The following is a 16,656-nucleotide window of genomic DNA, read 5'->3' as shown; positions in this document are numbered from 1 at the left end:
GTAGGCTGCTCTGGATTTCTCTGGTCAGCCAGGGAAGCTTTCTGGCCCCTTTCCCTCTTTTTCCTCGCATCGGGATTGTCTCCCTCTGTGCCTGAAGGATCATTTCTTTAAGGCACAGCCACCCTTCCTGGGCTCCCATCTCTTCAAAACTCCTACTCTGCAGTGCGCCCTTGGTGTGTCAGTTCGCTTATCACACCCAATTCATGCCTGTCTAATCTCCTCTTGAACACCTCCAGGGTAGGGGAAAGCACCACCTCCCTTGGAAGCTCATTTCATATTTTGGCAACTCTTACCATAAAGAATTTCTTCCTTATGTCCAATCTAAATCTGTTCTCCTTCAGTTTGTAGCCATTATTTCTGGTAACCCCGAGGGGTGCCCTGGTAAACACAGTGTCCCCTATTCCCTGCTGGGCTTGATGAGTTTGTAGGCAGCCACAAGATCGCGCCTCAGCCTTCTCTTTTGGAGGCTGAAGAGATTCAGATCTCTGTCTTCATATAGGGTCTTACCTGCAGGCCCTCAACCGTATGAGTAGCCCTTCTCTGAGCCCTCTCAAGGTTATCCACATCCCTCTTGAAGTGTGGCGCCTAAAACTGGACGCAGTACTCCATCTGTGGCCTTACCAATGCCACATAGAGGGGAATTATCACTTCCCTAGACCTGCTTGTGATGCACCTGCTGATGCAAGAAAGAGTGCAGTTAGCCTTGCATATTACCTCGTCACACTGGTGATTCATGTTCATTTTTGCATCAACCAGGACTCCGAGATCCCTTTTCACTGTTGTGGTACTAAGAATGGTACACCACCCCCCCCCACCCCCACCCCACCCCGGTCTGTAGGTGTGTTGGAGATTCTTTCTTTCCAGGTGCAACACGTTGCATTTACCCTCATTGAATTGCATCCTTTTCTGATCCGCCCACGTCCCCAGTCTGTCCAAATCTGCCTGAATTCACTCCCTGTTTTTTATTGTGTTTATTATGCCCCATAGTTTAGTGTCATTTCCGAATTTGGACAAGGTGCTTTCAACACCTTCATCCAAATCGCTGATGAAGAAATTAAACAGTACTGGTCCAAGGACAGAACCTTGGGGGACACCAGTGCTCACATCCCTCCAGGGAGAAACCGCCCAATCCACCACCACACTCTGGGTGTATCCCATAAGCCAGTTACTCACCCACCTTACTGTTAAAGAATCAACATCACAGCTACTCAGTTTGTGTGTAAGAATTGGGTGTGACACCGTGTCAAAAGCCTTTTTAAAATCTAGGTAAATAGTATCTACTTCCTCCCCTGCATCTAAGCACTTTGTGGCCTGGTTATAAAAAGAGACCAGGTTAGTCGGGCAGGATCTGCCTGCTATAAACCCATGCTGGTTGCCCCTCACCGTTGTGCTACCCGCTGGCCCCCTGCAAATGTGATCCTTAATGGTTTTTTCTAAGGTCTTGCCGAGAATAGAGGTGAGGCTAACTGGCCTATAATTACCTGGGTCCTCCTTTCTCCCCTTGAAGATAGGGATCATGGCCCTTTTCCAGTCCTCTGGGACCTGTCCCAAGTGCCACGAGCGCTCAAACAGCTGCGCCAGTGGCTCTGCTATGTCATTAGCCAATTTCTTTAGTACCCTTGGGTGAAGATTGTCAGGGCCTGCCAACTTAAATACGTCCAGCCCTTGCAAGTGCCCCTTCACTAGGTCAGTGCTAACCACTGGTGGATTGGTACAACTCTCACTCCAGACTATAGACTCATTGGGAGGTGCACTTGTATCTGTGTCCAGGAAAACAGAAGCAAAGAAATTATTTAAGAGCTCTGCTTTTTCCATCCTGTCACTTATGAGTTGCCCTAATCCCTTCTGTAGTGGCCCTATGTTACCCTGCGCCTTCTTCCTGCTCCCTGTGTACTTAAAGAAGGACTTGTTGTTATCCTTTATCCTTTTTGCCAACTTGAGTTCTGTATCTTCGTTGGCCTTTCTCACTGCTTCCCTACAAGCGTGAGCCAAGTAGGTATACTCTTCCTGTGGCTGCTTCCACAGCCTGCAGGCCTCTTTTTTCCTCTGAAGGCTCCCCTGGATTTCCCTGCTCAGCCAAGAAGGTTGTTTAGCTCTTTTGCCACCCTTTGTGTGTACTGGGATGGTGTCCCTCTGTGCCTGTAGGATCAGTCCCTTGAGGAACTCCCACCCTTCTTGGACCCCCATCTCACAGATGTGATTACCCCCAGACCCACCCTAACCAATCTCCTGAGCTGGTTGAAGTGCTAGACTTCTGGAAGGCCAACTAATGCCCTACTATTTGTCTTTCCCACCTTACGCTGGATAATGAATCCTATCAACTGGTGGTCATTATCCCTTAGATTACCTTGTACTTGTAGCTCCCCTACCAAGTCCTCCCCTGAGGCCAGCACCAAGTCAAGTAAGGCATCTTCCCTAGTGGGACTGCGTACTTCTCATGTTAGATGCAGGTCCTGTATGCAGGTTAAGAACCTACGTGAATGGGCAGACCTGGCCGATTGCTCCTCCCAGCAGATGTCCGGGTAATTTGGGTCACCTATGACAACTAGGTCTTTTGAGCATGCTGCCCTTGAGCTGTTTTGAGAACTCTAGGTCTAACTTTTCCCTCTGGTGTGTGGGTCTGTAGTAGACCCCCCACTACTAAGTCCCTTTCACCCCTACCCCCTTTCACACCTACAGGTCAGATTACGATTTGCCCGTCCTCTGTCCCCATCTTCTATTACAGAGGACGTATGTTGTTCCCTAACGTATGGAGCAATGCCCGCCCCCCCACCCCTTCCCCAGTCTATCCTGCCTGTATAACCTGTAGCCTTCAATGCCCACTGCCCAGTCATGGGTAGGGTCCCACCAGGTTTCTATTAGACCAACCAGGTCGAGGTCTTTGTTTGCAAGCAAGAGTGCAAGTTCCTCCTGCTTGTATCCCACACTTCTAGCATTAGTATAGAGACACCTAAGCCCCCTGATAGGTGCTCTTAGTATTCCCCTATCGTGATTTTTAGTGCGCCTCTTAGTACTTACCTGGTCATTTCCAGCGTGGAGTTCGTGGCTTGTCCTACCCGATCTCGTCCTGACCCTGGCAACCCCATCCTCCAACGAAGCTAGTTTAAAGCTCTACGTAGGAGATCTGCCAATAGATAAGGAGGTCTGACATAGATAATACTGAAGCTAAATCAGTGTGTATGGACTTGATATACCTTATAGGGCCATCAGATGTGGTAATTTTCCCGTATCTTCTGCATGTTAAACTTGAAAATTTTTAAAGCTAATGCAAAACATTTAACTTATGGGTTTATACTGGTTTATATGTAGCTTTACAAAAGCACTTTGTGGGGAAAAAAAAATCCTGTAACCTTATGGCCACTCTTTTACTATAAACACATTTAAAAATATTTCATCGCAGTTATTTAATGTCTTGTTAATATTACATGTGTTCTTCTTCCCTCTAGATTGAAGATATGCTTCAGGATTTAGCAGTGGTTATAGTCAACAAGACAATGAATAACTGTAAAAAAATAAAATATCCAGATAACCGTGTCTTTACCAGTCCACTCATTTTATGTGCAGAACTGTAAAATAAATGGTAACATTTGAAGGATGTTTGTCAAATGTGCTTTCTTGCCAGATTATTTTATTCTGAAGATCTGCGGAAAGGTTTCCTTCAACTAATTAACCTTGAATAGAATCAAGGCTACTGTTATAGTTTGGGGGTTTTTTTGTTTGTTTGTTTTAATAAGCTGTTTTTTTTTATTTAAACTACCTTCCAGAATAACGAAGTTATATTAAAAATTAAACAAAACAAAATGATTGTATTACAATGTTCCCCAGACTAGTATATTGAATTAATACACTGTTCTCCCCCTAGTTGTCTTTCTCACTAACCTTACAGAATAAACCATAGGTTTATGTCAATGTAAAGTCCTTCTTGAAAGCAATCTATGATAAAAGTTGTAATCTATTTAAAATGCTAAAACGTGATTTTATTTTTCAATCTGAAAAGCCAGAAATGCACAAAAGAGTTATTAAAATAAGTATAAGCCTTATTTGAGATACCACCTAGTCTTTAGGTTGTCTCTTCTAGAGCTGTTGCTATTCATGTTATATATTTGTAGTTAAACTTGAAGTAGCTCCTAAAATACTTCTCTAACATTATCTGCTCTGCAAGACATTTTTGGGGTTAATTTTACTTGGAAAAATTTGCTTGAGACCTTCAGTTGAAAGGTGCACAGTGGATTTTGAGGCCGCCTCAGCCACTGATTTGGTTTGGCAGATATGTTTGGGGGGTTTTTTGGTAGCAGGGTGGGCAATGATAGACAAGTTCCATAAATGGTGTGTGGTGTCCCTTTTGTGAATTACGAAGTAGGAATAAAGGTTAATTTTAGCCTCTTAGAAGTAGGCTAAAATCTGGCCTTCAGTGTAATAGTTAATTTTTGTACACCTACAGTTGCTAGTTCCTCTGATATGCAATCTTTATCCTCTGTGATAGAATGGTTCTTTTGAGACTTGCAAAAGCACAATCCTGTGTCGAAAGTAAAACCTGTGATAACTTTATTTTAATATTTTGGAGACTGACTTAGCTTTCATCCTGAATCAATGCTTCCAGCCAACACAAAGCTCTTACAAGCAAAAGTTAATAATGCAAAGAGAGCTACATTAGCTTCAAATCTAATTTTATCTCTAAAGTTGGGTGTATGGAGCATCCAGGCAAGTCAGTATGCTCTTATGTATATCTACAAGTGCAGTTTGGCTTGTAGGATTTGTAGCTGTTCTAGAAGATGCACAGATAAAGAGATAAAACTTGTAATCAGACAGAAGCTTCTACAGTACGATTCTTCCAAATTATCTCAATAATAAAATGCTGAGGTTGTACAACCAGAGGTAGTGCCTCTAATTTTTGTATTCCAGCATAACTCTTTTTAGTATTTCAAACTTGTGAAAAGATGGATGAGAGAAACCTCTGGAATCCCAACAGCCAGGGTGCAGCTTCAAAGTTAGATGGGTTTCCTGGAATTGAATTTTCACTATCCTCTCATTCTGCCTGTCACTTTTCATTCTGCTTTGAGATCCATCCTTTCTGCAGTCATTCACTTTATAGTAGGAAAAAGGAGAGGACTGCAGAATTCTGACCCTCATTTTCAGCTAGCTGTGCATTGTCATAGCTAACAAATCTTTGACCTTTCCCCTCCCTTATTAATTGGCAGGTTTTAACATAAAAGGGTTGACTTCTTTGTTTGTACTAAGGCCTTGCCTAAATGGGGGAAATTCACCAGCTTAGCTGTTTTGCTATTACTACTGGTATTACTTATTTTTATGTTAGCCTTTCTGAAATTACTTTCCTGTAGATAGGTTTTTACAGAACAAAAGTGACTTTTGGTAAAATCGCTATTTCAGATAAACCTACTCTTACTCCAGAACACTCCTGTCATTACAGAATTATTTCAGAATCTTTTTAGCATTTAGCACAGTATCCAGTCTATGTGGAAATCGTGATAAGGCCCAGTTTGCATGAACTGTTTCAAAGTACGCTAGGCAGACAAGGTTCTTTCTAATAATTAGTTGGTTTAATAAAAGGTCTTGGATTTACCCAAAGAACCTTGTCTGCCTATGTCCTTAGACCAATATGGCTAAAACCTATACTCATCAAAGTACACTGAAGTTCAAGTTAGTTTGGTACACTTTCTGATTTGGTCTGCACGCATTAATGGCCTCATGGCTAATTTCTGTTAAATGTCTTGGAAGAAATATTGCAAAAGTTATTGCTAAGGGTTCAGTGGTTTTTCTTAAGGGAGTGGTTGATGTACTCTAGCCTGAATTTCATTTGGCCTTTGCTGACTTAAACATGCATCTCCTCTAAATACTCTTTAACCTTTTACCTCTTTAACCTGTTCTTTTTGTACTTTGGCCTACATTTTCATCTCCTTGTTAAATCAGTTTTAGTAGCTGGTCACAACTTAGCTTTTTAAGTTAAGACTGAAGCAAAAAAGGCATAGAGTACTACAGCCTTCTCTGCATCATCTGTTGTTCCCTCTCCTTTTCTTTTTAGCACACATTTTGGTATCTTCCTCTTCTAATGTACCCTCCCCTCTTGTTGCTGCCTCTTATGTTCTTTGCTACTTGGAATTCATTTTGTGCCTTGGCATTTCAGGTTTTTATCCTTTATACTTGTATGTTTCCATTTCAATTCCTTTTTAAATTTTTAGGTCCATTGAAGAGCTTGTGATGCAGCCCTAACAGTCTCTTGCTATGCTTCCTGATTTACTTTCACATAGAGCTAGGTTGCTGTTGTGCCATTTTAATATAGTCTTTTTCAGTAACTGCCAGTTCCTCTGCACTCCTTAATCTGTGGGATGATCTTTCCAATTTCCTGAGTTTAAAGTCTGCTTTTCGCAAGTTCATTTTTTTTTCTGCTGCTCTCCTTGATTTCCCCTTCCCCATACACTTGCTTTTCCATAAAAGCAGTGAACTCTGATCGTTTCATGATAGCTTTTGCTATAATTACCTTCCACCTGTGGATTTTTAGTCAGTTCCTCCTTATTGTCAGAACCAAATTTAAAACAGCTGCTCTCTTAGTAACTTTCTCCACCTTTTGAAAACAACAAATTGTCCCAAACACATTCCATATCTTTGACCTACTGTGTGTGTGGTAGTGTGTTGTTCTGGTTTGTTTTCCCCTGACAGATGATCTAAGTCCTCTGTTACCACCGGGTCCCCTACTATGGACACTTATGACTACTCGGTCTCATCCAGTACCTTTCATCAACTGGTGATCTATTGTCTCTAGTGGGTTATGGAATAGAGAAAATCCCACACAACTTACTGATTTGTTTGATGCACTGGCTGGGGGAATTTTAGCTACTTGCATGATTTCACAATGATTACACACTTAATTCATACAACACAATTTTATTTTAAAATTCTTTGCTACGCATATAACACTGCTTAGCTTTAAGAAATACCACAAACATTAAGAACACAATAACTACATATATCAGAAACAATGCTCCAAATGCACGTCTTTAAAACAATTACAATAACAACTCAAAGTTAAATTTGAATCAATACTATTATTTTTCATAATATACTTACAATCCTAGAATTCCGAGAAGCCAAACACCTAAATATGGTTTCATTCCTCAGTAGTACAATTTAATGGGTTGGCCTCAGTAGTATGGTTCAATGGGCTCGCCTCAGCAATATGGTTCAATGGGCTGGCCTCAATACTGATAGGACTAAGTCCCCTTCCTTCAGTCACTTTCAGGCACTCCGCAGCTTCAGCGTGAACTAAGAGGTTCGTGTTCACGGAGAGGGTGGTTCAGGTGATCAGTCTGATCCGACCTACACTTGCGATTCTTCCTTCGTTGTTCTGCAAGTGAGGTTACCTCCAAATTGGGACAGTAGGTTACAGTTTTTATTGAGTGAGTTGCCATCTTGGGCCCCTCCTACCCAAACCTGTCACTACTCCCAAATTTGGGCTTGGATCTTTCTTAACAGATTCTTTTGCTTGGTAATCAGTTTCTTTTCTTGACCATTTTAATTACTTTGGGGAATTTCCATATCACTGAATTGACTTTTATTTCCAATCTTGTCAAAGGCCCTAGGGTTTGATCTCTCAGAATGTGGGATGTTTGCTTAAGGGTCATTTTTAGGTTACGTTTGTTAAAGGCCTCTAAAAATAAAATTCAAGAGTTAAGAACTTGAGGAAAGTCAGGACCTTCCGCACATAGGCCAAAACAATGGCCTAGATAAGAAGATGAATCTTGTCTTCTTCCTAAACTGGCTAACGGGCAACTATTACAAACATTCAAACTATTACATTCAATATGACAATCTATATTCCATCTCCCATGACATTGTCCTTCCTCTTTCTTTTCTGCCTGCATTCAGATGAAGCAAAATCCTACCATGTCTCGTATGAGTTGCATCATGATTTCAGTTGTGATTTTCAGCTTTCCCATAGTTTTGACATCTCATATTCAGCAGGTTGCCTGGTTGTTTTCATTTGTTGCAGTGTCCCATTTTCCACTGGGATTCTAGTAGATTATTGTTATTTGGACTCTTATTATCATTCCCTTTAAACCTACTTTAAAGCCCTCAATGTTTGTATGGTTTGCAAGTCTGTGTCCAGAGCTACTCTTCCCCTCTTTTATGAGTATATTATAGTAAAAAGTACCTAGAGACTAGTTTCAGGGATGTAGCTGGTAGCTGTGTTGGTCTAAGACAAAAAAATGCAAAACTAGAACTCTTCATTCAGAGATTATACCTTTTATTAGACCAACTAAGAAATCGCCAAAAAAATGATCTTTTTCTGCACGCTTTCAGGTATATGCACCCTTTCTCAGGCTCAGGGAAAAGTGAGATTCAGCTCACTGCACTTGTCCTACATGTATATTGAAGGGCAAATGGCTAGGTGTTTGTAGTGAGACAGGAAACCAAGTTAGTCTGAAGGCAAGTGGAAGGCGAGGTAGATTTACACCTTGTAGACCGACCAACCAACAGTTATATATAGCACAGGCAATAGTGAAAGAGGTCTAGAGCCCAGCTCCTGTTGCTGTAAAGGAAATGAAAGGCAAAAGGGCAGTAAGATAGATTGCACTGTGTAGATAAACCTACATCTACATATATGTGTGTATATGTATATTCTGCATATGTGTATATCTGTCATCTGCATCTGTGCGTGTCTGCGTGCACACACATGTATGTGCATGCATATGTGTGCACAAGCTCTATGTGCGCATAAACGTGCACATATACACGCGTGTGTATATATATATATGTATGCACCCGCGCATATACGCAAACATATATACCCGAGTACATCTACATGCATACACATACACGCCCACGCTCGCGGCCCCGCCCTGTGACGCAGGTGGCGGGGGCGGCGCTGTGACGCAACCACGCCGTTGCGAAGCTCGCTGGCTGGGTGGTTGGGGGCCTTGGCCCCGCCCTGCCCCGCTGCCCGCAGTCGCCGCCGTTCCGCCGACCTTGCAGCTCGCTTCGCGCTGCTGTCGCCGTCTTCCTTCCTTCCTTCGCGTGGGTCCGTGCAGAGCCCCCGGGAGATGCTGGCCGCCCGCCTGGCCCGGGCGCCCACCGCCCTCCGCGCGTCCGTGGCCCTCCGCGCGCGCGGTAAGGAGCTCTGGCGGGGCGGCCGGGCCCAGGGCAAGTGAAGGTCACGGTTGGGGTGGCAGGGGGAGCCCCGGGGCTTGGAGGTGGGTACAGCCCAGCCCTGCTGCCACCCTGCGACTCGCCTTATTGTCGTGGCGCGGGAGGAGGAGGAACAGGGAACGGCGGAATATGCCCTTTGCTGCCGGGACCACCCCAGCGGAGCAGCTTCAGGCTCTGGAGCTTCATCTCCAGGTGGGAGACCGCCCAGGCCCTTCCTTCCAACCTTTGCCAGTTATTTTTCCTGCTGCACCCCCCTCGCCTGTTAGCACAAGGGTTGAGGTGCGGTTTGCCCACAGAGCAGCTGCGCGCACGTAGGCACTTCCTTGTTTTCAGTCGGACTGTGCTCCCTGGAGAAGGTCAGATTTGTGCAGCCTCTGTGCATCCTGGGGCGTTTTTAAGACCTGGGTAGACGATACCTTGGCTGGAATGGTCTCGTTGGAGATGATGTTGCTGTGAGCAGGAGGTGGCCTAGCCCTGGATGACCTCCCGAGGTCCCTTCCAACCTGAATTTTCTCTGATTCGCATTCTCTGTTTCTATGGTCATAGTTTTCAAAATGAGCAACTTCTCCCAACTGCGGCAGGACAGCCTCAGAGTAGAAATTTAGTACCATCTAAAGGCCTTTCAGGTGATCCTCTGAAACATGAACAGCTGGTGCATCCCGAGACTGGGGGGCGGGGCAGGGCATCATGGTGGTGAGCGGGGACCGCCCACAGGTGTCGGTGGGGGTGGTGAGTGGAGACCACGTGCAACTGTTGGCAGCTGTGTCGCCAACAAGGGGGGAGGTGGGTAGCGAGTGATGATTGTCTGCAGAAGCCAGCAGCAGCCAATCTGAGGTGGGGCACGTGCCCCACCTGTCTGTCCCCCCAACATGTCGCTTATGCTCTGAAATGTCAAAGACAGCTCAATGATCACTGCAAATACCTTCAGATTCTACTGACTGTTGCTGTTCTGATGACAGTTTAACACAAGTGATGCACAAGCCGCACTAAAACTCAAGTGTGAACCCTTGCTTACTCAACAAGGCAACCGTATTTCATCCATATTTATGCAGATGTTGGAGCATCTACCAGAGTTCCTCTATTTCAAAGAGTGTGAGCAGTATGTCATGAGACCAGTGCTGCTCAACATAACAGGATGGTAATAGCTGGAGAATGAGATGATTCTTACAGCTATTGGTTGTGTTTACAGCTGTTGAAACAACTACAATGTACAAGAGGCACGGATTTTTGTGGGCGATAACTTTTGTTGATTCTACTTTTAAATTTGGATAAAAACTTTGAATTTATGGTGAAATTGCTGAGAAGCTGTAGCTGTTACTGCTGCCCTAAACAGTTTCATCATAAATGTGCTGCAGAACTTGTTAATACTTAAGGAAAGATCCTTCAGAAAGAACATGTTCTTAGGGTAATTTTAATTTGGGATTATAATTTTTAAAAAATCATTTGGTTCCAAAAATGTGCATAGATGGGTCTTTCCTCCTTCCCCCCCCAACTTTGTCATGTAAAATAGAGTTCCTGTTAGCATTAAATCTGAGTGAGCAGCAAACAACTAGCATTAGACAAAAAATAAATGCTACCCTGTCTCTTAACGACATAGGCCTCCTATCAGTGAGAACAACTGTGCAATGCCTGCCTTTCCTCGATTTCCCTTCTTCCATATGCCTGAGAGAACAGACAGTACAAGTATATCCTGAAGGATCAACAAATCCAGGTTGTTTAGGGCCAGAAATCAAAAGGCAAGGACCGCTCTCGGAGGATACCCTGCCAGTATCTTTTAAAACTGGAGGGGCTCTAGTAGCTTGGCTGTTCAGAACCATAGCAGTCACATGGGAGAGGGAGTTCTTCTTTCATATAAGCATGTCCTTAGGGCAATGTAGACTTAAAACACCACCTGAAAAATGATGACCAGCCAGGGCAGCTCACAAAGCACATACGTGAAACATTCTAATGCGATTATCTGCATATCCCACATAGCTAGCCAACTTCCTCTATCATACTCCATGCTGAATCCGTCTCTTGCCTGATGACCCTGTTCATCATTTCCATATCAGTAAAATATGACAGTTCAAATTACATAATCATACTTTATTAGCACTTTATTTCAATGGTTTTTACAGCACCTCTTCGCCAGATGTCATCTGGCAGCACTGCTTCTGGCTCTATTGGATGGTCTTCCGTTCTCTATGTGGCTTCCGGTCTTGCTTCCATTGGTGGCTTATATTATGTAAGTGCCTGACTATCATGATTTAGCCCCTTCCCCTGAACAGTATAACAGTATACAAGATGCAGTATGAAGTTTACTACATCTCATCCAGATGTTGTTGATGTGTGAGCATGTAATCAAATGGAGACTGAAATATGGAAAAGGAACATCTAGTTGGGTTCCCCTTGCCTTCCATCCCTGGGGAATGAAAGGATTTTTGGATTAACTGAATTTGCAGGGGTCTTATCTAGAGGAATCCCTGTCTTCCAAAATGTATATGACATCAGTAAAACTGCATGTTTCTCTTCAAGATTCTTAAAGGGGGTTTTTAATGTACGTCTTTCCTCTGTAGCAGAGCAGAAATGAGATAATGTGCAGGAGAGAGAGGAAAAACAGAAAAAGCTGTCTTCCTTTTCCCTTCCCATCACCCTTCTCCTTTAGTGTTCTTGGTTAATAACACAACAGGTAAAAGACCAGGCCCATCTGAAGTTAAGGCAAGTCAATCTGAAGTTTGGGTTTAGAATTAAGAGGCTGTTCCTTGTGAACATACTTGTCTGAGGCACAGGAATCGGTACTTTAACAATCTGGAGAAGTGCCTAGGTTTTAGAACTTTCTCACACTGAATTGTTCATTTTCTATTCCAACTTCTCCAGAGTTGGTCTCCTCCCTACTGTTACACATGTCACATTTTCAGGCCTCCCCTGTTCCAATTGTCCCTTTCTGTTTTGTTTCCTTTACTGTGAGGCAGTTTCTACTGCACCACAAAGTGCTGCTTGCTTTCCTACCCCTCTCCACAAATCCACCTGCGAGGCAAATAGAATCAACTCACTGAGAGTGATTCAAAAGAGAGAATTTTATTATTGTCATTTTTTTTTCATTCTTATACTTCAGGTATTTGGCTTAGAACAGTTTTTACTGCCTGATGAGGTGGTATGGTATTCAGTTGTTATTTTTTCTTACCAAGAAGAAGAAAATGCAAAACTTAAAGATTTTATGGTAAACAGTAAAAGCAAGATTTGGAAATGACTTTAATAATCTAAAAGGGACCTTTCAGGGTAGGCAAGGGCACTTGTTTAAATATAAATTTAAGTATAAGTTTTATGATTTAGTAAATAGTAGAGATGTGGAAATAAGTGCAGGTATGTGGTTTATTTCCAGGCTTACGGACTAGTCACGTCAAGCAGAGATAGGTATAATGAACGGCTTCGTTTTTCTGAAGAAGCACGTGAAAGGGAGCTGAAGGCTTATCCACAAACCAAAAGTAAGTTTAATTTTTTTCTTAAGTTTCTCCCTCCCCCCTCTAGTACACAAAGATATGCAAATAATAGAGATTAGCTAGTCAGACTTGTACAATAGTGTGTGTCACTTCTCCACATGTAGTAAGCAGAGCAAGTGCAAAGCAATTAATTTATTGATCCTATGATTTAAATAAATAGCTGTATTCTACTGCTGTGTCACATTTCAGAGGGTTAGACTTCATGGGAAGGCAGTGAATCTCATAGCAGTCAATTAAATACAATCTGTTTGAAAGGAAGCAGTTAACAGAAAAAAACAGTAATTGTTCATTGAGTGATAGCATGTGATGACTAAAAGCTTAATAGCATTTGACTGCATGCATATTGTTACAAAAACTAGTTTTGTCATTTTTGTTTTCGTTGCGGGTAAGATTAAGTTTCTCCCAGTCACCATTTTGGCTTCAAGCCACATATTATCAAGGAGCCCAGTTGTAATGGAATTTCAGTCAGCTGCACTAAGAAAAATATTTTTAAGTTTCAGAAATATTGGTACATAACGCCTGTTTCATTTCTTGTCCACCACATTGTCTTGATCTTATAAGCAGACTATGTGAACTAGAGATGTGAACCTGAAATAACACAGTTCACCATCACTTTTTTTTCTTTTTAAATTATTATTAATTAACTAAGAGGTAAAATGGTGGCGGTATTATAGCCCATTCTTTACAAAGAATGTAAAAAGAGACCCTTTAAAAGGGCACTGGGGTGATCCATGCATATTGCCTCAATCGCTATATCAAATGGTCTCTGTTTACAAATAAAGACATGGCACTTAGCCACAAAAATAAATATATAGCGATATCTAAAATCTGCAGATGTAACTGAATGTACACACCAAGAGTAGAGTCCTTAAATAAGAAAGTGCTGTCTTAAAAGTCACTTCTCAAAGTAGAGACTCCTTTTTTACAAGATTTGATTTTTTTTTTTTTTTTCTTTTATAATTGTATTGAATTGCTGGAGGCTTTTTTCTTTGGAGATTTGGGTGGGGCGGTGAAGTTGCTGTTTGACTCCTGCACTAGTTTAAACATTTTAACAGCATTTTTAAAAGAATGGTAAAATTAACTTTCTTTTCTGTTTTTAGACGGCTAGGAATGTTAAGGTTGTTTTTTTAACCTTCCCTTTTGAATGTTGAGAATAGTGTTTGAATAGTTAAAAAAAACAAAAAACAAACCCTCAAAAAAAACTAGACCTTCTACAATTTAAGTTAATTTGATTAATAAATATATTGCTTCCTCTTCAGGACCTTTTAAATGGGTCCAGAAAAGTATTGCCTTTTATTGACATAGCCCTATGCAATGTGACATGGGAATGATCTTGGAGTTACTCTGTTCTGAAGTTATCTCCAAAGTGGTTAGGCAGATTTAATGAAGTGGCAAATTTAATGAAGTACTTGCATATTATTTTTCTCTCTTTGGGTTTGATATTACAGAGTGCTGCAGATACTGGCTCTGATCCAGCAGAGTGCTTGAGCATATCCCCACTAAAGTAAATAGGACTGTTGGCACAGTTAAAATTATGCATGTTTTCACAGGCTCTGTTAAGCTGGGGTCAGAGTATCAAGTACCTTGTAACATTGTAACTACCTTAAAGGCTATCTTCCTCATTTTGTGATACCAAATAACATCTGTCTTTATATTTCACAATGACCTGATATGATATGAGCATCCTGTTTTCCCTCTTTTGTTCATAGTTATTTGAAAATTCTTAACTAGTGATTTTTTTGCCCTTTAATGAGTAAGTATATGCCTAGAAACATGTCCTGTGTTTCTTTCAGGATCATACTTGTGCCTAAATGTCATTCTCAGAGTTTCTACTTTCAATTCAGCCTTTGGGCAACTTTAATACCAATTTAGAGTTGAATCAGCTCTAATATTTCTTCCTTTTTAGACTTCTTTTAATCTTTCCTCCTTCCCACATCTCAAAAGTTCCTCCCCTCATATTCACTCAACTGGCTTATGCTTCCTTCTGTTACAGAATCCCCTAAATTACTTTTGCTTTCTTGAAAGCATTTACCTCTGCTACCTATGCTCAGTGTAGTCCTAATCATGTTTTGTCTGTCTTTGTGTCATCACCAGCATAGTATGAGAAACAGCACCATAACTTCTCTGCCATATCTCCTTTGGATCCAGTCACTCCTTTTGTGCTTTTTCACAGCATTGTGAAAAATAACTAACGAGGACTAATTAAACTACAAATCAGAATGTAAAAATCTAATATTTGAAAGCTAGATGATGCTATTTTTAATTACTTTGTGAAATTTCTGGTCTTGTGGAGATTGGGAAACAATATGAAATCGTGAACAGAGAGAAGCAGCATATCAAAGATGATATCCATGGAATGATAGAAAGATTAGCAATATTTGCTAAATATTGCTAATGTAATAGTGTAATCTTCCCAGTTGGGAGAACAGGAATTTACAACTAGAAAGCACGTGGTTCAAAGGGAAACTTGCCCTAATTCACGTATCTAAATTATTTTTTCCTGTTAAATGTGTTCTTCTGGGTCAAACCAAATAGTTCATTTTCAGAAGCCAGCCAGTACTCCCAAATTACATTTATTCAAAAAGACAACATTTAGTAAGTTGTGATGGTCCAAACAAGGGGAAATATCAAATGCTTTAGCAGTTTTATTTTAATGTTTTTTGAAAAGTGAACCAATTCTTATTGATCTAAAAGTAACTTTTGACAAATCGAGGATTTTAAAAGCACAGTAGAAAGAGCACAAATAGAAATAGTGATGGAATATCTTGGGCATCATCTGAGATTGTAAAATGAATGTTTGCCCCAAGAGAGTCCACTTCATTACATTAGTCCCTAAGTAAGTGCATGTATTTGCTTGCGTGTCCTCCAGTTTTATTCTTTATACTTGTTCCTGACCTCCTTCTTTTTAGTGGTTAATTTTTTTTCTCTCTAACTTTTAATTGTAAGGCTGATTCAATCTTTCTAATCATTACTCTACTTTTACACTTTCCAGAATAAGATACAAGGGAATTCTGTCGAGGAAGTAAAATAGAAACAAAGGACAGTCGTTCAGCATTGCATACCTCGCAGCCTACCTTGGGATGACTTTATGCCTTCTTTTGCAAACACTCCGTCCTTGTGAGATTTGAAAAGTAATATCTTTGTTTGTTAGGCCAGACCATATTGAGATATTGAATATGTCCTGTAGAAGGCAACTTTGAGATTATCAAGAATCTGGCTGTTTTGAATGAATGCTATTTTTGACTGTCCAATAAAGTGTACTGAATGTTGAGCTTGGCTGTTTGGTCTGTTCTTTGTGTGAGCAGGTTAGTTTCTTGGAAGGATACTATACCTTTAAAGGGACACAGTCAGATACCTTGACCCCAAATTTAGGTTTTCATTAACCAGTGGGATCCATTTTTGATTGGATTCCAAGACAAACAATGCATCCCTATGCCAGTGTATGAGAACTGGAAGGTAAAACTAATTGATCAGTGTGACTTCTTTTTCTTCTTTCCTCTTATTGCCCTACTTTTTTGTATTTTACTCAATTAAGCAAATGGTAAAATGCCCTTTTTTCCCCAAAGGTGCTTGTGAGCTACCATATTTACTAAAATCTAAGTCCACCCTGAATTTAAGATGACCCTCCCATAATTAGAATCTTTTATATGGAAAACGTATACGTTGGTTATCATTTTCCAGGTATAGAACCTAATTATTAGAAAGTTGTCTTAAATTTGTCTCGTCCACTCCCCTCCCCACTGCTATAGCATGGAAAACAGTGGCTGGGAGGGGTAAGGGGGTCAGGTGGCCCCCTTGCCCTCTTCCCACCCCCCTCCCACCCCCAGGTCCCCACAGCCTCTGTCCCTCCCACTCACCACAATCCTTGCTCCTTCCCACCTGCTCCCCAGTCTCTGCCTCTTTCCCCCTGCCCTCCCCCTTACTGTCAGAAGTTGGTGGGCTCTGTTCTCTCCCAGAGTACATGGAAGTGCAGGCCACCACTGTCAGCACTGCTGATTGGCCGGGCAAGGGGAAG

General features: G+C 41.6%; 2 protein-coding genes across 4 annotated transcripts in view; both read left to right on the top strand.

The window, feature by feature from the left end:
• Window positions 1-3,592, top strand: part of NDUFC1 (NADH:ubiquinone oxidoreductase subunit C1) — a 9,555-nt gene extending 5,963 nt beyond the window's left edge. The window contains exon 4 of the mRNA XM_006034266.3: window positions 3,447-3,592. Within this exon, the coding sequence (XP_006034328.1) occupies window positions 3,447-3,451 (5 nt within the window). The 3' untranslated portion in view covers window positions 3,452-3,592. The remainder of the gene's footprint in view (window positions 1-3,446) is intronic.
• Window positions 3,593-8,912: 5,320 nt separating this feature from the next.
• Window positions 8,913-16,656, top strand: part of LOC102373851 (neuromodulin-like) — a 43,566-nt gene continuing 35,822 nt past the window's right edge. The window contains exons 1-3 of one of the 3 annotated variants that reach the window (XM_025216248.1): window positions 8,913-9,123; window positions 11,280-11,386; window positions 12,524-12,626. In XM_025216248.1, coding sequence (XP_025072033.1) covers window positions 9,057-9,123; window positions 11,280-11,386; window positions 12,524-12,626 — 277 coding nt within the window. In that variant the 5' untranslated portion in view covers window positions 8,913-9,056. The other 2 variants (XM_025216249.1, XM_014524985.2) reach the window with 2 other exon arrangements.

The sequence above is a fragment of the Alligator sinensis genome, unplaced genomic scaffold, assembly GCF_000455745.1.
Source record: "Alligator sinensis unplaced genomic scaffold, ASM45574v1 scaffold160_2, whole genome shotgun sequence".
NCBI classification, from domain to species: domain Eukaryota; kingdom Metazoa; phylum Chordata; order Crocodylia; family Alligatoridae; genus Alligator; species Alligator sinensis.
This window is presented reverse-complemented; position numbering and strand designations above follow the sequence as displayed.